The sequence below is a fragment of the Phyllopteryx taeniolatus genome, chromosome 9 (genome assembly GCF_024500385.1).
Source record: "Phyllopteryx taeniolatus isolate TA_2022b chromosome 9, UOR_Ptae_1.2, whole genome shotgun sequence".
Taxonomy (NCBI): Eukaryota; Metazoa; Chordata; class Actinopteri; order Syngnathiformes; family Syngnathidae; genus Phyllopteryx; species Phyllopteryx taeniolatus.
Window position 1 is genome coordinate 11,418,502 of NC_084510.1, and position 20,620 is coordinate 11,439,121.

At 42.7% G+C, this 20,620-nt stretch overlaps 2 protein-coding genes across 5 annotated transcripts; one reads left to right on the forward strand and one right to left on the reverse strand.

The window, feature by feature from the left end:
- Positions 1-413: 413 nt before the first annotated feature.
- On the reverse strand, positions 414-10,269 carry zbtb49 (zinc finger and BTB domain containing 49). Of its 4 annotated transcripts, none has more exons than XM_061784912.1 (8): positions 10,135-10,269; positions 9,028-9,213; positions 6,851-7,950; positions 6,720-6,766; positions 6,565-6,638; positions 5,194-5,276; positions 4,546-4,707; positions 414-1,859 (listed from the first exon to the last, which is right to left on the reverse strand). In XM_061784912.1, the coding sequence occupies exons 2-8, from the start codon at positions 9,177-9,179 to the stop codon at positions 1,144-1,146; spliced, it is 2,334 nt and encodes a 777-aa protein (XP_061640896.1). In that variant the 5' UTR covers positions 9,180-9,213; positions 10,135-10,269; the 3' UTR covers positions 414-1,143. The 4 variants fall into 4 exon arrangements, with proteins under 4 accessions (XP_061640896.1, XP_061640898.1, XP_061640895.1 ...); XM_061784914.1 differs by lacking the exon at positions 10,135-10,269 and adding an exon at positions 9,710-9,736; XM_061784911.1 differs by lacking the exon at positions 10,135-10,269 and adding an exon at positions 9,485-9,624.
- Positions 10,163-19,348, forward strand: lyar (Ly1 antibody reactive homolog (mouse)). Its single transcript, XM_061784915.1, has 8 exons — positions 10,163-10,296; positions 10,380-10,494; positions 10,580-10,687; positions 10,830-10,913; positions 12,246-12,564; positions 12,715-12,774; positions 18,905-18,990; positions 19,098-19,348. Exons 1-8 carry the CDS (start codon positions 10,175-10,177, stop codon positions 19,233-19,235), a joined length of 1,032 nt encoding a protein of 343 aa, XP_061640899.1. The 5' UTR covers positions 10,163-10,174; the 3' UTR covers positions 19,236-19,348.
- The last annotated feature ends 1,272 nt before the right edge of the window (positions 19,349-20,620 follow it).

Below are 20,620 nucleotides of genomic sequence, written 5' to 3' on the forward strand. Positions count from 1 at the left end.
GACACAATATTGTGTTTGTATGCTTTTTCGGTTTCCTTCTTTTTAACCTCCCATATTGACTGGTTAAGAGGCATGTTTCCAGGGGTGTCAAACACATTTTTGTCTCAGGTCGTATTGTAGTTATGATTTCCCTCAGAGGGCCGCTAGAACAGTGAAATGTTTAATCACGGAAGTTGACGAGCATAATTTGCATTCGCGGGCCACAGAAATGATGTGGCGGGACACATCTGGCCCCTGGGCCTTGAGTTTGACACCTAAAATACTTCATATTATCAGGTGACAAAAAAATATTTCATCTCATCCATTAAAGGGAAGTGCAGTATCCGAAACTGGAAGAGTACAAATGTCATTTGCAATTGGTTTGGTAATAAGACGTAATGGATGTTTAGCAAATGCATAAAACACCTATCACAGAAATGTCAGTGTTTATTATATCTCCCCCATTGCTTTTCTTTTATATATGCATATATATTTTTACACGTAATAAACCAGTATGACATGCAGGGGATAAAATGATGAGTTAGCGCCTCTGACAGCTGGCTTTAAATAAGGCAGCGCTATTGGATATGCCCTAATCAAAGTAATTATCCACCAATTATACTTTGTAGAAACATCCATCTATTTTTTTATACAGTTGGTCCTCATTAGGGTCGTGGGTAACTAGAGCATATCAGAGCTGATTTTGGGTGAGAGATGTGGTAAACCTTGGACTAGTCGCCAGTCAATTGCAGGGCACATATAGACAAACAACTATTCACACCGATGGGCACTTTAGACTCTTTAATTATAATCTAAGAGGCATTTTTAGGGGATGTGGGAGGAAACTGGAGAACCAGAAGAAAATCCATGCAAGCACGTCCACCGTTCTGCCTTAATGGAAACTTTGCTAACATAAAAAAGTTACGATAACCTAACAAAGAATATCAATCATCAAATGAATAACAGCAGGTAAATAAATTGACACCTCCTAGCTCCGTTACATCTGTGGGCAAATACATTGTATGTTACTGTTTGCCCAATAAAATAAAATAAAATTCACATGAGCGGGAGGGTTAAAAACGTAATCTGTCTAACCAATTGAGAACACCACATTTGCATCTTGTAGCGCATCCCCTAAGATGAGTGTCATTTGTTCCTGCAGTGTTATTGATCCATTTCATTATCATTCTGCAAAGTTTTCATTGCAAGCCCCCACAAAGTTACACTTGAGATGAAGTTGCCTTCACTGGACCTGTACGAGCCACTATGGGACCGAGTAGCACAGTAATTGTCTTGTACAGGAAGGTAGGGCTTGCCTAACATACCTCTACCCATCTCACCTCCCATTGGTCCATTCTCCACATAGGGCCCATATTCAACCTCTTGAGAGACGTGTGGTTTAGTCAGCTTCATGTGATCCTGGCCAGAGAGCGCTCTGGTTCTCTCCTGGTGGGAGGAAGCGAGGAGATGATGTGGCACCAGGGAGCGTAAGTCTGGAAGAGAGGCTGGGGTAGATACTGGGCTGAGCTGGATACCCAGAGGTGGAGTCTCAACGTGAGGGGTTGGGGGTGAAGGAGTAGCTGGTGAAGGCTTCTCAGGTCCTGCATGAGGCATCATAGTAGAAAAAGGCTGCTCATTTGTGGCATCACTTTGGCAGATAGTTTTAGTAAGCGAGACCGCTGTATCTGAGCTGCGATTCTGGTCAGAGTTGTCTGTGATGGCGCCATCAACTGGTGCACCCTTGCAGTGCATGTTGCTGTGTTTTCTCAGCATGGCTGACCGAGTGAAGCTTTTTCCACAGGTGTTGCAGAGGTAGGGTTTTTCTCCAGTGTGAGAGCGGATGTGACGTTGTAGGTCCCCTGAGCCAATGAAGCATTTCCCTGCACAGACAGAGAACGCTTATTGTAGAGGAGCAAGGACAGTATGGAAAGCTGTTTAAGCATTTATTTGACATTCAGCTTAAGATCCATGACTCGTATGTTCTTTGTCCTCACTGGTAAGACAATTCAGCACACGAGTAGGACGACTGTGTCTTACTAGTAAAACATTTTTCCACTACTAGTGCCACTTTTGGCCTACTAGTATGCAATTAAAACCTTAATAGTAAACTACAGTGCTGTACTATTAACACTACTGGGCCCAAATAGTATGTGTTACGTACTAGAAGCCTCCTTATCAAACATATCAAATAAAGGCTCAAACGGGTTTCTATTAAGCCGTTGGAGCCAATTTGTCGATGTATGCTGTTGTGACTCCATTCACTTGCGTTTTGGCATTTGTAACCAAGGATTGGTATCTAATGAAAACCAGTTGCTGTACAACACACACTAGTACTAGTGCGCTCTTTGTCCTCACTAGTATTTAACTTTGGCATAATAGTAAGACATTTACATATTACTAGTGAGGCAAAACTGTGCAATAGTTAACAACTCTGTGCTACTAGTACTACTAGTGACATCAAATTTGACTAATTAACATCTAGTGTTTCACTAGTAGTACAAGTAGCATGCTGTTGTTAACTAATACACATTTCTGCCTCAGCAGTAACATATAGTTGTCTGAGTATGCTAAAGTTGTCCTCCTAGTGAGGGCAAAAAGCGTACTAGTACATGGACCATCAGCTCGATATCAAGAAACTTGAATAAAAGCTTGATATTTTTGATAAGGAGGCTACTGCAGGAGTGCCTGACACATGCCTACAAATTACTAAACGTGGCACTAGTTGTGGAAAAATAAAATAAAATTACTACTAAGACGCAGTCGTTCTACTAGAGCACTGAATTGACTTATTAGAGAGGACAACGTATGTACATGGACCTAAAGCTGCATATGACGTACATAAAATAAATGCTAAAACCTTTTCAATATGACAGTAAACATGCTCCAAGTTTTTAGTAGTCGATTAAAATCCATCCATCTCGCCATTATCTATACCGCTTATCCTCACCAGGATGTACAAATCGCAGAATATACAGTGCCGTGAAAAAGTATTGGCCCCCTTCTCACATTCTTACATTTTCGCATAGTTTCCCCACTTTGTTTCAGATAATCAAACAAATGTAAATACCAGACAAATATAACCCATGTGAAGTTAAAATGCTGTTTTTAAATGGTGATTTCATTTATTAAGGTGAAAAAAAAAACAATTCAAAGTTACCTGGCCTTGTGTGAAAAGGTAATTACCCCACTTGTTAAATCATGAATTAATCATCACAATTTTTTACTAATTTTCAACTGATCACACACAAGCCTGATTACCTCTACACATGTTCAATCAAGAAATCACTTAAACAGAATCTGTCCCAATCAAAATCAAGTGAGACAAAAGATCTAAAAAAGCTGCAACAAAATGACACGATCCAAATAAATTCCAGAACAGTCGAGAAATAAAGTAATTGACATTTATCAGTCTGGAAAGGGTTAAAAAGCCATTTCTAAAGCTTTAGGATTCCAGCGAACCACAGGTAGGGCCATTATCCTCACATGGATAAAACATGGAAGAGTGGTGAACCTGACCAGGAGTGGCCGGTCTAAAATGATTACCCCACACATCTGACCCAAAAAACATAAAAGGTCGTTTTACTTTTGCAAAAAAAATAAAAAAAATAAATAATAAAATAAACATTGAATTATTCCCAGGATTTTTTGCCAGAATATTATATGAAATGACAAGATGAAAGTTGAGCTTTTTGGAAGGTGTGTGTCTCATTACATCTGGGGTAAATGTGTGCCGGAAATGTACCACAGCATTTCAGAAAAAGAACATCATGCAACAGTCAAACGTAGTGGTAGTGTGATGGTCTTGGGCCGCTTAGCTCCTTCAGGACCTGGACAACTTGCTATGATTGATGGAACCATTAACTCTACTTTGTAACAGAAATTCCTGAAGGAGAATGTTCAGCCATCAGTTCGTGACCTCAAGCTGAAACACACTTGGGTTCTGCAGCAGGATCACGATCCAAAACACACCAGCAAGTCAACTTCTGAATGGCTTTAAAAAAAAACAAAATGAAGGTTTTGGAGTGGCCTCGTCAAAGTCCAGACTTGAATCCGATTGAAATGCAGTGTCGTGACCTTAAAAAGGTTGTTCATGCTCAAAAACCCTCCATTTTTGCTGAATTCAAACAATTCTGCAAGGAAGAGTGGGCCAAAATCCCTCCAGAGAGATGTGAAAGACTCATTGCCAGTTATAGAAAACACTTGATTTCAGTTGTTGCTGCTGAGGATGGCCCAACCAGTTATTAGGATAAGGGGGGCATCACTTTTTCACACAGAGCCAGGTAACTTTGAATCATAATTTTTTTTCCTTAATAAATGAAATAATTTAAAAGCAGCATTTTAAGTTCACATGGGTTAGAGTTGTCTGATATTTACTGTACATTTGTTTGATTATTTAAAAGTGGGATAACTATGCAAATATATAAGAATTTGAGAAGGGGACCACTACTTTTTCATGGCACTGTATATTGTACCTGTACGTGATAATTTCAGAATCAGAATCCTCTTTATTTGCAAAGTATTTCAAGAACAGACAAGGAATTTCTTTCAAACAAGATGCAGACTTACCACAGGTGGCACAACTGTGTGGTTTCTCACCCCCATGGCAGGCTTTGTGCTTCAGAAGTTTCCTGTGCGTGTTGAAGGATTTTCCACATTGGTCACAAGTAAATGTCTTGTCTGTGGCGTGTGTCCTCTTGTGTTCTTTCAGATTGCTCAGGTTGTTGAATCCTTAATACATTAAACAGTAAAGTACAATGAAGACAAATGTATACACTTGGTTATCCATCCATCCATTTTCTGTACCGCTTATCCTCACTAGGTTCTCGGGCGCCTCTCCCAGATATCTTGGGGCGAGAGAAGGGGTACACCCTGAACTGGTCGCCAGCCAATCGCAGGACACATATAAACGAAAAACCATTCACACTCAATTCACACTCACGGGCAATTTAGCGTCGTCAATCAACCTACCATGCATGTTTTTGGGATGTGGGAGGAAACCGGAGTACCCAGAGAAAACCCACACAGGCACGGGGAGAACATGCAAACTCCACACAGGCGGGGCCGGGATTTGAACTCCGGTCCTCAGAACTGTGAGGCAGATGTGCTAACCAGTCGTACACCATGCCGCCACACTTGGTTATTAAAAACAACAACTATACTCCAAGTGGACAACTCAAATGACAACAATTGGTAATGTTTAGAGACATAATTTACCTCGACCACATATGTCACATAGATGTGGTTTTTCTCCTGTGTGCACCACTTTGTGACGGTGGACATCCCCTGATGCAGTGAAGCTACGGGAGGTAGAGTATATTGCATGTGACATATTTGATGTGACATCAAAATTACCATTTGATTCATGCTATGCAAGCAAATAAAGAGTACAAAAAATATATATCTACATCATATTAAACTCAAGTTGCGTTGTCAGCTTGTCCCATCACAGATCAACACAGTGGGCCAATCTCATTTCTTTATTTGAACTCCTTGGTCCTCGTGCCTGTTTAAATGTTAGCGCCTCGCACATGAAATCCCATCAAGAAAACGAGGCAATCAACAGAGGAGCAAGGTGGGAGGATGGACAAATATTTAGAGAAATGAGACGATCGTTCGTCGATGATGTCATTTTGTGGAGACGACAATTAAAGAGGACATCACGTCCTTGACGCGTGTCACAAATCAACCATCTCTGTGGCTCAATTATTACTATCACAACAAATGTCCACTTTATTCTTCAAGTAAGATTAAATTAAAAGTCAAATATGATCAACACTTACTCCCACTCACAACTTTGCAGATGCAGACACAATTATGAGTGGTCTTGCCCAGCACAACACCCACCCCTGCCTCCTCTGTACATTTTTGTAGTGATTTGTAAATATTATAATAATTATGCAGAGTGTTGATATGTTCCTTATGTATTACCTTAAATGTAAAAACAGGGTAAAACTATCAAAACTTTAAAAAAAATGATAGCCTAAATTACAGACCTTTGTCACACAGTAATGATAAGTCATTTTAAACACTGCCCTAAATAAAACAGACATACAGGAAAAGGTGTATATATTTAAAATAAAATTATCAAGGAATGACAAAAACAGAAGATTAACCATTTCATTTTAAGTCCTGCTTTGTTTACAATCCAGCTGGTACACACCCATTTTTAGTCATCACTGTCGAGGATCTAAAAGATTTCTGCATAGGATACATCGGTGGTCCTTTGATTTAAGCTAGCCCGTGGAACCTCCTCATTGCTCGATCCTCACACCACGATGCACATTCAGGAAAACTCTGATAATCCTTAATACGGCGGTGTGAGAAATCGTTCCGGGTCGCTTTTGAAGCAGTAAGGAGCAAGGAACTCCGAACGACGCAATTAAGAGAAATGAGATCCACTCTCATATTTGTTTGGCACAGTTATTACGTCAGATACCCTTCCCGACGCAGTCAGGCAACCCAACCTGACGTTTCATATTACACTCAAGTATTTCATTGTTCGCTAAATGTTCCCCGTCTTAAGAGAGTAAAAAAAACACACACAATAAAAACTACTAAAAAATATGTTCGAGTGAGGGTATTTACCTTTTGCCACATAACTCACAGATGTAGGGTTTCTCTCCAGAATGTCGTCGCAAGTGTGTCTGTAGATTTCCTGCCTAGAATCAAACAACAGACATGCCATTTCAGCAAAACAATCTAAGAAATGCTAATGCTATTTGCACTTGATATGATCATACCTGTGAAAAGTTCTTCCCACAAATGTTACATTCAAAGGGCTTCTCACCTGCAGCATGCAAAAACAGAAACATTATAACAATAATATCTATAACACCACGGTGAGTCCGACTGATTAGAGGCATGGAATTACCTGTATGAGAGCGTTTGTGCATCTCCAGGTTGCTTGGGTGTTTGAAGATTTTCCCACACACTTTGCAGGAATATTTGTGGCCCGTTTGCTGTGGTGTTTCGGGCAAAGACTGCAGTCCTTGCTCCTCGTGGTTTATGGGTGGTGGTCTAGGAATTTCAGCATCTGACGGTGTCTTAGGTGCATCTTCCCTGACAGTGACAAGGTTTTCAGTAGGAGTTTCTTGAGCCCCAATCTGGACCACAGAATCAATTTGCTGATTGTCTTTGGGGCAGTTGAGGATGGGCTCGCTGACTGATTCTGCAAACATTTCCTCTAAAGCCTTTTGAGAACGCAGGTAGTTGTATTTCTTCAGATACACCGTCTTCTTTGGACGCACTGGCATACTGAGCATGGGATCAGCATGGTCAGAGCTGGGGGTGTTTAAACTATCCGAGGGTGTCAGTGCTGACACCTGATGCTTATCAGTTGCCAAGGATGTGCAAGGAGGGTTGGGCTGAACTGTGTTTCCTGAGCATAAATGCGAGTGGTTGCCTCCCTGGTTAAGCCCAAGCTGACACTGCGACTCCTCCACGATAACTGAAGGGCCTGGACCCTGATTTGAGGCCTGAATTGCACTTTGTTTGAAGTACTGCTTACTGTAGAAATTACGAAGCTTGTAACCATGTACTAACTGTTTTTCTACAGGCGCCTGGGTGTTGCTAACTGAGTCACTAGAGCTGCTGTTAGGCACAGAAATCGGCATTCGTTTGGTTTGCTCCATAAAGCCAGGTCTTGGTACTTCAGCGGGACAGTGGAGGTCAACATCATTAGGCAGGCTGCTTCCTAGGAGGCAGTCATGCTCTGAAGTCAGCATGGCTGGGAGGGAAAACGATGGGATTTCCACCGGTGGGGGGCAAGGCTTAAGGAAAGTGTTACACATGCTTTGGACGTTTGGAACTTGCAAACACTGAGCGATGTCAAGGAGTGCTTGTACATTATCTTGGTTGACGTCAAGATGGGAGGTGTACATGTAGTCCAATATTTGGCCAATGCCACTGACATCCTGGATAACCAAGTTGAACACTTCATTTTTCTGACTGGGGGAATTCTGGAATAAAGATCTGGAGAGAACAAAGAAGCAAAAGGATTTTTATAAGTCTGCACTTCAATTGCTCATATTCACACAGTATTCATATTCAGTAGATACTCGTACATGGCCAAAAGGTCACCTAAATAAGCAAAAAGTGGTAATGGCAGATGTGGCAAGAGTACTCACACTCTGTACTTAAGTTATTTAACTCCTGTACTTCAGTAAAAGTAAAAACATACAGACTCTGGCATGTACTTAAGTACAAAATATATATTTTTTTCAATTATATACAAAATAAGTTTTGATACTTTGGCACTATGGAAAAGTAACTTCTCTGCTCTCAAAATACACTGAACAAAAATAAAAGTGCAACATCTTTGTCTTCGCTCCCATTTTTTTCATGAGCTCAACTCAAAGATCTACGACTTCTTCTTTGGACACAAAAGGCCCATTTCTCTCAAATATTGCTCACGAATATGTCTAAATCTGTGTTAGAGACTCCTGACACTTCTCCTTTGTCGAGATAATCCATTCACCTCACAGCTGTGGCATATCAAGATGCTGATTAGACACGATAATTATTGCATATGTGTGCCTTGGGGCTGCCCATTATATAAGACCACCCTAGAATGTGTAGTTTTACTGTATTGGGAAGATCCAGGGGGGTTGAAAACCAGTCCGTAACTGGTGTGACCACCATTTGGCCACTGGATATTAATTTCAATGTATTGTTATTGAACGTTTTTTTTATATGAAATATGCATTTTGTAAATAAACAAAGATCACAGAAGATGGCCAAATTGCCCGTAGGTGTGAGTGTGAATGGGTTGTTTGTTTATATGTGCCCTGCGATTGGCTGGCGACCAGTTTAGGGTGTACCCCGCCTGTTGCCCAAGAGTCAGCTGGGATAGGCTCCAGCATGCCCGCGACCCTAGTGACAATAAGCGGTACAGAAAATGGTAATAATTTTGTCCATTTGAAGTACCGATATAGCGAGGGAAGGCTGGTTACTACTCTCTTGCACCTTTTACCACTTGTATACATTTGGCATGATAAACTAATAATTTCCTTGCACAAATAAAATTGTTGATGCATGAATACTACATACCTGAAATATGAGCTGAAAGCAGCCAGTACATTTTTGTGGGCTTTGAAGCAGACCCCTTTGACCACCAACATGCAGTCACAGAGCATTCCCTGAATCCTCTGCTCCTGGAGCTGCTGCAGCAAATAGGAGCTGTGGCTGGATAGTGTGTCCATGCTCACTCATCCATAGAAGCACTCGGTCATAAGGCTAGTGGAAGGGAAGAGAACACACATTGTTAAGTCGGTGACAGGAAATACTGTAGTTTATGATTCATGCAATATAACCCCACTCTGCTGCATTGGCATGTTGTTCTGACATCCGACATAAACATAATAACAGCGGCGCTTCGCTTCGTCCTGTCGTCCAGCATTCTACGCACAAATCGACAGTAATAGCTAGCATGCTAACAAGAGGATATGCTCCCAAAGCAATTTACTACGAATTGGAACAACTCTAGTTCACACACTTGTAATATTACCTGGCAGGAATGAAAAGTTAACTTAATGCTTGTTCGCTGTTGTTGTACTCGGATCCAAATACTTTTGATGGATTCTTTAATTTGGATGATGGCCAGGTTACTTCTACACTGCCGTTGCCTCACTTCCTGGTACAGTTTGCATTTTCGAGCTTCTTTATAAAGGTTTTTTTATAGACAGTAAAAGAATAATAGATATTATAATGCCCTTAATGTTATGATAACTACCACAGATACACCACCGGCTCAAACAGAAAAGTAGCCTGGTCCGTCAGGTCGGAACTTTGTTTTGTATTTAGTTTACACGTACGGAAGACTGATAGTGTAGCAATTCTAAGTTCTGGCGTGGTAACGTGATTTGAAAAGTACACACAGTCAAATTGGGTGAACACGGCGGGGGTAGCGTTGCATGTAACTCGTTTTAAAATAATTTTAGATAATTTAACATTGTGATATTGTTACGTTGCATGTTTTGGTTTGACCACTTCTTGACCGATTACAACATTTCATTTTGTGTAACGTTAGCTACCGGTTTTGTCTTAACTCGGTTCCTACCTGTGTTGTTAGAAAGAAATTTGAACCTTTGTATGATTGTGTTTCTACGTTACTGACATTACCAGCCATCGGCAAAGCAGAGGCGACATTGTACTCGCCATTTAATCCACGCGTACGTGGACAGAGGAGTTATTCAGCATGGTGTTCTTCACATGCAATGCTTGTGGCGAATCCCTGAAAAAAGCCCAGGTGGATAAACACGTGACTATGTGCCGAGGCTGCCAGGTTCTGTCTTGCATTGACTGTGGAAAAGATTTCTGGTAAACCTTTGTGTCCTTTTTCCATTGACTTTTTAAAATGAACTTCCACGATCTTATAAATTGTCTTGCTTTATGTTTTCAAGGGGTGATGACTACAAAAATCACATCAAATGCATCAGCGAAGACCAGAAGTATGGGGGTAAAGGCTATGAGACCAAAGCAAACAAAGGAGATGTGAAACAGCATCAATGGATCCAGGTAAAAGTCAACCTCTGAGCCACATTAAGTTGTATCATTTGAGGAGAAATATTTGTACTCAAATATCATCACTTTGTTGCTAAAGAAAATCCACGAAGCCATGAACAAACCTGGAATTAGTGCAAAGCTGAAAGATGTGCTCCAGCAAGTCGGTGCATATGACAATGTCCCAAGAAAAAAGGCTAAATTTGAGGTGGGTACATATGCCAAAATTACTGGAATTTTAAGGCCTATGGACAGGATGGTTTGTTTTGTATGAATGACCATGTTGATAAATATGCCTCCTGAGTAAGAGCTTGCCTGTAGGATCTAATCACTGTGAAACCTTCCATCAGAATTGGATGAGAAACAGTCTAAGGATTACCAACTCAGGTCTACATGAAGATGTATGGGACATCCTGAATGCAGCTACTGACATTGTAAGTGACAGTAAAAGTTTGTTTGCTCACTACCCTGACACTGTGTCTGCCAACACAGCGACTATGATAAAGAACTACACTAGAGGTGTCACAATTAATCAACAACTAATGGATCATCAAATTAATCAACAACTATTTTGATAATTGTATAGAGCCATTGTTTAACTTAAAATTGTTAAAATCCTCTGATTTCACCCTTGACATAAAATTTGTATCTGATTTCTGTAGTCCTTCATGAAAGCAGACTGGTTATTTTTTGTGTTTAATCCAAGTAGACATTTATAAATGTCTGCTTTCACTTTGGAAAACAATGGTCAACATTTTTCCCTATTTTCTGACATGTTGCAGACCAAACCACTAACTGATTCATAATCAACTCATGGAAAAAAGAAGTCAGTTTAATCTATTACAAAAATAATTGTTACTTGCAGCCTTAGTATGAATAACCAGTAACTTACATTTAGTTGAATCTCAGGAAGCCTCAGAAGTGAATATATACCCAATCAAACTTCACGCTTCGCATTAATCGGTACCCAAGAAGTAGATTTCAGTTTAAAAAATGTTGGTGAGTACATCACTCACACTCATGTGATATTGCTTAATTGTTTTTGTTTTGGTTATTTATTAGACAACACCAAATAAACAACAATAATCGGTTAATAACCACTGATTGGAAATAAGATTTTACAATAAACTATAATCCGAAATACATTTTAGCCAATCATTTGATTAATGAATGGAATATTTGATAGAATAATCAATTCTAAAAATAATCGATAGTGACAGCCCTAAACTACACTATCCATCCATTTCATGTACCGGTTTATCCTCAAAAGGGTCGCGGGCGTGCAGGAGCCTATCCCAGCTATCTTCGGCCGAGAGGCGGGGTACACCCTGAACTGGCCGCCAGCCAATCGCAGGGCACATATAAACAAACAACCATTCGCGCACACATTCACACCTACGGGCAATTTAGAGTCTTCAATCAACCTAGCACGCATGTTTTTGGGAGGTGGGAAAAACCCACGCAGACACGGGGAGAACATGTAAACTCCACAAAGGCAGGGCCGGGATTTGAACCCCGGTCCTCAGAACTGTGAGGCAGATGTACTAAGCAGTCGTCCACCGTGCTGCCTAACCTGCACTCATTTGTTTTATTTTACTTGCGAGATTCAACAGTATTTATATCTAGATTATGCAAGTATCACTAGGTTTTCTCCCTCAAGTATGTGTTTGTACAACTAGTACTATGTCTCTTACACATAAGCACAGTTAGCAAGATGTCTTGAAGATGTTGCCCATAGTTAATGTTCATTACTTATAATCTGACAGAACCCTGATGTACCCAAGAAGAAAAAACAAGTGAAAAAGACGCTGATTGTAGTTGAAGTGGATAGTAATACGAAAGAAAAGCAAAATGGCCATTCGGAGATGAAGAAAAAGAAACTTACAAAACAAGAGCGTAAAGAAGCCCGTCAACAGGCAAATGGGAAACTTGAGAAAAAATCAAAAAAGGCAGAACTGGCAGTAGCCGAGGAAGACCAGGTAGCCAAAAAGAAAAACGACAGAAAGAGATCAAGGGTTTGTGAAGACAATGAAAATGGGAACCAAGATGGTGCCTTTGAGCAAATGTCCAGCAAAAAGGTGAAAAGTAAGTAATACTTAATGGTCTTCACAGGTCCTGTGTACACATACGGTCTGTGGACAATAATGAAGATAATCAATATTGGTATCTCCAGTCACTGCATATTTGTAACTATTTATAAATTAATTATAAGACCTCTTATCTGATTTCTACCAGCTGACCAAACAGCAGAGGTTGCTGTATCTGAGCAGAGTGAGGATCTAGCGGTTGCCAAAGGTATGGTTAGTGTATCCTGATGTTCACATGCTACATGGAATATTTTGACAATGGACTAATGGGAATTCAGTTCCATATAACATGTTTATTTTTGCGTCCAGACTATAAACAATTTTTTTCATGTGACTTTCAGCAGGCAGCTTGCTTTCAGCTGTTATAAATGCTACTAGAACTACAAATGTTTTTGTACTTTAAGTAGTGTATTGCTTGCACAACCACAATATACTTACAGTGACATGAAAACGTGTTGGTGCCCTTCTGAAAGTCTTATATTTTTGCATATTTTCTAACTTTAATGTTCAAGTCAAACAAATGTAAATATGATACAAATATAACCCAAGTGAACTTCAAATTTGAAATGGTGATTTCATTTAAGGAAAAAAAATCTATTCAGTTACCCGGCCCTATGTGGAAAAAGTTATTACCTGCCTCATTAAATCATGAATTAATTGTGATTAATCACAATTTTTGGTTAATTTTCACTGATCACACCCTAGCCTGATTATCTCCAGACCTGTTTAATCACTTAAACAGAACCTGTCTGACAAAATAAAGAAAAAGCTGCAACAAAATGACATGATCCAAACAAATTCAAGAACAGTCAATAAATAAAGCAATTGACATCGGTCGGTTTGGAAAGGGTTACAAAAGCCATTTCTAAAGCTTTAGGATTCCAGCGAACTGTAGTGGGAGCCATTCACCTCAAATGGAGAAATTATGGAACAGTGGTGAACCTTCCCAGGAGTGGTCAGCCTACAAAGATTACCCAAAGAGAACAACAATGAGGCAACAAAGGAAGTCAGGGCAACTTCTAAAGAGCTGCAGGCCTCCCTTGCCTCAGCTAAGATCAGTGTTCTTGACACAATAATTAGGAAGAGACTGGGCAAAATGGCATCCATGGCAGAGTTCATCCATCCATCCATCCATTCTCTACCGCTTATCCGGGTCGGGTCGCGGGGGCAGTAGCTTCAGCAGGGACGCCCAGACTACCCTCTCCCCAGCCACTTCATCCAGCTCTTCCGGGGGGATCCCGAGGCGTTCCCAGGCCAGCCGAAGGATGTAGTCTCTCCAGCGCGTCCTGGGTCGTCCCCGGGGTCTCCTCCCGGTGGGACATGCCCGGAACACCTCACCAGGGAGGCGTCCGGGAGGCATCCGAATCAGATGCCCCAGCCACCTCATCTGGCTCCTCTCAATGCGGAGGAGTAGCGGCTCTACTCTGAGATCCTCTCGGATGACCGAGCTTCTCACCCTATCTCTAAGGGAGAGCCCGGACACCCTGCGGAGGAAACTCATTTCGGCCGCTTGTATCCGGGATCTTGTTCTTTCGGTCACGACCCACAGCTCATGACCATAGGTGAGGGTAGGAACGAAGATCGACCGGTAAATTGAGAGCTTCGCCTTTCGGCTTAGCTCTTTCTTTACCACAACGGACCGATACAAAGTCCGCATCACTGCAGACGCTGCACCGATCCGCCTGTCGATCTCCCGTTCCATTCTTCCCTCACTCGTGAACAAGACCCCAAGATACTTGAATTCCTCCACTTGGGGCAGGATCTCATCCCCGACCTGGAGATGGCATGCCACCCTTTCCCGACTGAGGACCATGGTCTCAGATTTGGAGGTGCTGATTCTCATCCCAGCCGCTTCACACTCGGCTGCGAACTGCTCCAATGAGAGTTGGAGGTCACGGCTTGATGAAGCCAACAGAACCACATCATCTGCAAAAAGCAGAGATGCAATACTGAGGCCACCAAACCGGACCCCCTCTACGCCTCCGCTGCGCCTAGAAATTCTGTCCATAAAAGTTATGAACAGAATCGGCGACAAAGGGCAGCCTTGGCGGAGTCCAACCCTCACCGGGAACGAGTTCGACTTACTGCCGGATATGCGGACCAAACTCTGACTCCGGTCATACAGGGACCGAACAGCCCGTATCAGGGGGTTCGGTACCCCATACTCCCGAAGCACTCTCCACAGGACTCCCCGAGGGACACGGTCGAACGCCTTCTCCAAGTCCACAAAACACATGTAGACTGGTTGGGCGAACTCCCATGCACCCTCGAGGACCCTGCCGAGGGTGTAGAGCTGGTCCACTGTTCCACGGCCAGGACGAAAACCACACTGCTCCTCCTGAATCTGAGATTCGACTTCCCGACGGACCCTCCTCTCCAGCACCCCTGAATAGACCTTACCAGGGAGGCTGAGCAGTGTGATCCCCCTGTAGTTGGAACACACCCTCCGGTCCCCCTTCTTAAAAAGGGGGACCACCACCCCAGTCTGCCAATCCAGAGGCACTGTCCCCGATGTCCACGCGATGTTGCAGAGGCGTGTCAACCAGGACAGCCCCACAACATCCAGAGCCTTTAGGAACTCCGGGCGAATCTCATCCACCCCCGGGGCCCTGCCACCGAGGAGCTTTTTAACTACCTCGGTGACCTCAAACCCAGAGATAGGAGAGCCCGCCTCAGAGAACCCACACTCTGCTTCCCCATGGGAAGGCGTGTCGGTGGAATTGAGGAGGTCTTCGAAGTATTCTCCCCACCGACTCACAACGTCCCGAGTCGAGGTCAGCAGCGCCCCATCCCCACTATACACAGTGTTGGTGGTGCACTGCTTTCCTCTCCTGAGACGTCGGATGGTGGACCAGAATTTCCTCGAAGCCGTCCGGAAGTCTTTCTCCATGGCCTCACCGAACTCCTCCCATGCCCGGGTTTTTGCTTCAGCGACCACCAGAGCTGCATTCCGCTTGGCCAGCCGGTACCCATCAGCTGCCTCAGGAGTCCCACAGGCCAAAAAGGCCCGATAGGACTCCTTCTTCAGCTTGACGGCATCCCTCACCGTTGGTGTCCACCAACGGGTTCGGGGATTGCCGCCACGACAGGCACCGACCACCTTACGGCCACAGCTCCGGTCGGCCGCCTCAGCAATGGAGGCGCGGAACATGGTCCACTCGGACTCGATGTCCCCCGCCTCCCCCGGAACATGAGCAAAGTTCTGTCGGAGGTGGGAGTTGAAACTCCTTCTGACAGGGGATTCTGCCAGACGTTCCCAGCAGACCCTCACAATACGTTTGGGCCTGCCACGTCGGACCGGCATCTTCCCCCACCATCGGAGCCAACTCACCACCAGGTGGTGATCAGTTGACAGCTCCGCCCCTCTCTTCACCCGAGTGTCCAAGACATGCGGCCGCAAGTCCGATGACACGACCACAAAGTCGATCATCGAACTGCGACCTAGGGTGTCCTGGTGCCAAGTGCACGTGTGGACACCCTTATGCTTGAACATGGTGTTCGTTATGGACAATCCGTGACGAGCACAGAAGTCCAATAACAGAACACCGCTCGGGTTCTGATCGGGGGGGCCGTTCCTCCCAATCGCGCCCTTCCAGGTCTCACTGTCATTGCCCACGTGAGCATTGAAGTCCCCCAACAGAACAATGGAGTCCCCAGCGGGAGCGCTCTCCAGCACCCCCTCCAAGGACTCCAAAAAGGGTGGGTACTCTGAACTGCTGTTTGGTGCATAGGCACAAACAACAGTCAGGACCCGTCCCCCCACCCGAAGGCGGAGGGAGGCTACCCTCTCGTCCACCGGGGTGAACCCCAACGTACAGGCGCCGAGCCGGGGGGCAATAAGTATACCCACACCTGCTCGGCGCCTCTCACCATGGGCAACTCCAGAGTGGAAGAGAGTCCAACCCCTCTCGAGAGGACTGGTACCAGAGCCCCAGGTGTGTGTGGAGGCGAGTCCGACTATATCGAGTCGGAACTTCTCGACCTCACACACCAGCTCGGGCTCCTTCCCTGCCAGAGAGGTGACATTCCACGTCCCTAGAGCCAGCTTCTGTAGCCGGGGATCGGATCGCCAAGGTCCCCGCCTTCGGCCACCGCCCAGCTCACACTGCACCCGACCCCTATGGCCCCTCCCACAGGTGGTGAGCCCATGGGAAGGGGGACCCACGTTACCCTTTCGGGCTGTGCCCGGCCGGACCCCATGGGTGCAGGCCCGGCCACCAGGCGCTCGCCTTCGAGCCCCACCACCAGGCCTGGCTCCAGCGGGGGGCCCCGGTGGCCCGCGTCCGGGCAAGGGAAAACGAAGTCCATTGTTTGTCGTCATCATTAGGGGTCTTTGAGCCGTGCTTTGTCTGGTCCCTCACCTAGGACCTGTTTGTCATGGGTGACCCTGCCAGGGGCATAAAGCCCCAGACAACTTAGCTCCTAGGATCACTGGGACACACAAACCCCTCCACCACGACAAGGTGACGGCTCAAGGAGGGGATCCATGGCAGAGTTCCAAGGTGAAAACCACTGCTGACCCCCCCCCCCAAAAAAAAGCTCATCTTTCTTTTGCAACAAAAAAAAAAAAAAACACCAGAATGATTCCCAACACTTTGGGGAGAGTGTTATATGGACTGACAAGATGAAAGTTGAGCTTTTTGGAAGGTGTGTGTCATAAATGTAGCACAGCATTTCAGAAAACGATCATAATACTAAGAGTCAAACATGGTGGTGGTTGTGTGATGGTCTTGGGCTGCTTGGCCCATTCAGGACCTGGACAACTTGCTGTGATTGATGGAACAATGAATTCTGCTCGTTAGCAGAAAATTCTGAAGGAGAATGTTCAGCCATCAGTTTGTGACCTCAAGCTGAAGCAGGATCATGATCTAAAACAATACCAGCAAGTCACTTCTGACTGCTTAAAAAAAACATGGTTTTGGAGTGGCCTAGTCAAAGTCCAGACTTAACGTAATTTCATGTATAATGCGCACCCATGTATAATACGCACCCCCAAAGTTGACCATAAAATTCTGGAAAACCCTTCTACCTATGTATAGTGCATTTTTACAATGCATGATTTTGCTTCTACCCATATGATTAAAACATGAAGTATTATCTGTATTTTGTTAGTTTTTTAAAATAATTATTCTGAAGTTAAGCACTTTATTTGAACACGTAATCCTTTTTTTAAAATTTATTTGCTCTTATTTTTAAATTCACAGCCCTACTTTTATTCAGTAAATGAGAAAACACACAGTTGTGCTCATATGTTTGATTACCCAGGCATAATTTGTAAGATGGGTACAATTCTTTAAAGAAAAGATGGACCAGCGAAACACATTTAATTTAATTTATTTTAATGGGATTTAATTTATTTTAATGATATTCCAATTAAACGGTCAAGCATTTCAGAAAAGCATTATCATTAAACAAAATGTAACCATAAAGAAATTAATGATGGTTGTTGTTCATTCATCAGTCATATTAAAAAACTATAGTTTACAAATTCTGCAAGGGTATGTAAACTTGTGAGCATAACTGTACATATATGCAGTCATACGTACCCCCTTTCATATTGGACTTAAAGTGTAGGCTACACCTTTTTTTATAACCACTAGGTGGCGGTGGAATTTTGGAATGAAAGTGTACAGCTTTTTCATAACCACTAGATGGCGGCATACATTTATAAAATGTGAAAGTTTTTTTCCCATTTGCCCCTATACCTATGTATAATGCGCACTATTTTAACAATTTCTTTGGGGGGGGGGGGAATCCACATTATACACGAGAAATTACGGTAAACATGACTGAAATGCAGTGGCTATCCCAGCTATCTTCGAATAAATTGCAAATCTGCACGCAAACCTACCTTCGTGGCTGACCAGTTCCTCCACACTGAAGCATTACGACTGTCCATTTTTTAACAAAACAGTCTTACTGAAATGTATCTAACCTATTTTCACTCATTATTGTTTGAAAAACATCCAGACTTTCAATCTTGAGGCAACATTATGCCGTACTGCTCTGGTGCACTGAGGAAGCGGCAGAGTTTTACGTTACTTCTCAGACAGTCACCCTCCAAAAGAGTTAATGGATTTGTCTTCTGGCTGTTTTCAACACTTTAATTTAACGTGTAAAAATAACAGACGACGTAGAGACAGACCGATAGTATAGATTGATGGAAAAATATGAAATTGACCATATTTGGACATACAGGGTTTCTGCCCGACAGCGATGATGTGTCTGTCCTAATTATTTTAAAAAACTGAAGCCACTTGGATGCAGCAGTGTTTTCTTTGTTGATTGTAAAGTAATGGTGCTTCAGCGGTTGATGATTGTTTTTGAACACCTCGTAGGGAATTTCAAATGGAAAGAAACTATTAAGGCAGTATTGAGAAATTCACCTGACCAGCAATTACCAGTGAAGAAACTCAGGAAGAAGGTAAGATGTTGATGTATAGCATTTATTTCCCTCTGACCACAGTTTGTTCTGATAATGTTTTGAGAAAACTGTCTGTTTGGCATAAAATGAAAGCTTTCCTTCTGCAGGTTCTGGCTGCCTACTTCTCAGTCACTGGTGATGGGAATTTAAAGACAAATGAGGAGGTCCTTGCACTTTTCAAGAAGAAGATTAATCACAATCCCAAATTTAGAGTTTTGAAGGACAGAGTTAGTCTTGTAAATTAACTAAGCAGATTCCACCTCTATGGCATGAAATGTATATCAGTTCAAGATTATGCTCATTGTTAAGCGTTATGATTTTCAGGTAAGATCTTGATGATTAAACCATTTGTCTTTTAGCTGTTTTGTACTGATTACAGAGGCTACGGTCAACAAATTACTGTAGAGCATGAAATTTGTGTAGAAAATGACAAATGTGACAAGTGGCTACTTTGCTCAACATTCCAAGGGTGGGAAATGGCACCTTATCTGTGGGATTGGATGTTGCTGTGGGGGAAGGGAAATTAGGTGTACCTGAAGTAAATTTGACTCTCAACCGTGACAAAGTTAATGCACATTCCTCAGCATCTGCAACGAAGTTCACTTGGCCAGCAACACAGAAGCTCCATAGAAGATGGTGGAAGCCTAAGGTGAATTTTTTGATGTGGTCTGATTTTTCTACTCCTAGAATGAGCAGCCTTCACACATGCATGCACACATTCGCACAAAAACACACACAGGTAGTAAGTACAGCAGGAATTATGCTTTATGAAGCTTTGCTAATCCCACTAAATTTAACACTGATGTTCATTCATTCAGTTGAAATTGTATATTGCATACTTTGGGTATTAGTGGAGATGTTACTCAAGTGTGCCAGTACTTAAATTGTATTTTCGTTCCTAGAGTAGGACAGTACATTATTACTTTATGCTTGTGCTTCAATCCCAACTGCACTGGATAATGAAGAAAAACAGACAGCCATACCTTAATGTTGCAAAACAAAAATCAGTTTTGTTTCTATTGATATGATTTTTTTTTTTGACTGTGACTTTGTTTGACTATGACTCCTGATGTTTTCCACGACTTAGCCCTTTAACTTAAGGTTTAGTTACTTGTTAAATATACAGCCAATATATAGTTATCAATTTCAGTGTTTTTTTCAAGGGAACTTGGAGGTGTTCACATCCATGTCCTAATAAAGATTTGTGCATTTTATTTATTCCCTACCAAATTTGGTAAATGTTAGTGTTACAAATAATTATCCATGTACCGAACAACACGTCTTTGCCTATCTAGAAGTTTTTGATTGAGTCAGGTTCTTGCCAGCAACATAGGAAGATATTTCACGATTTATGGAATTGAACCAGCTACAGTACTAGAAATTTTACTACACAGAGGGATGACAAATAATCTGATGTAAAAGAGTCCATTGTGAAAATGTTTTGACGTCATTATCATAGTCACACAATTGTGGCAGTTGATGTGCTTTTTTTTTTAAATTATTTTTACATTTGCCCGACCCCTTATTTACCGTAATAAAAATATACAAATTTATGTATTTTAGCCTCTGTTGGCTGTTTCCTGAAGCGATACAATTATGTCACTGAAAACTACAACGGTCGCATTGAAAG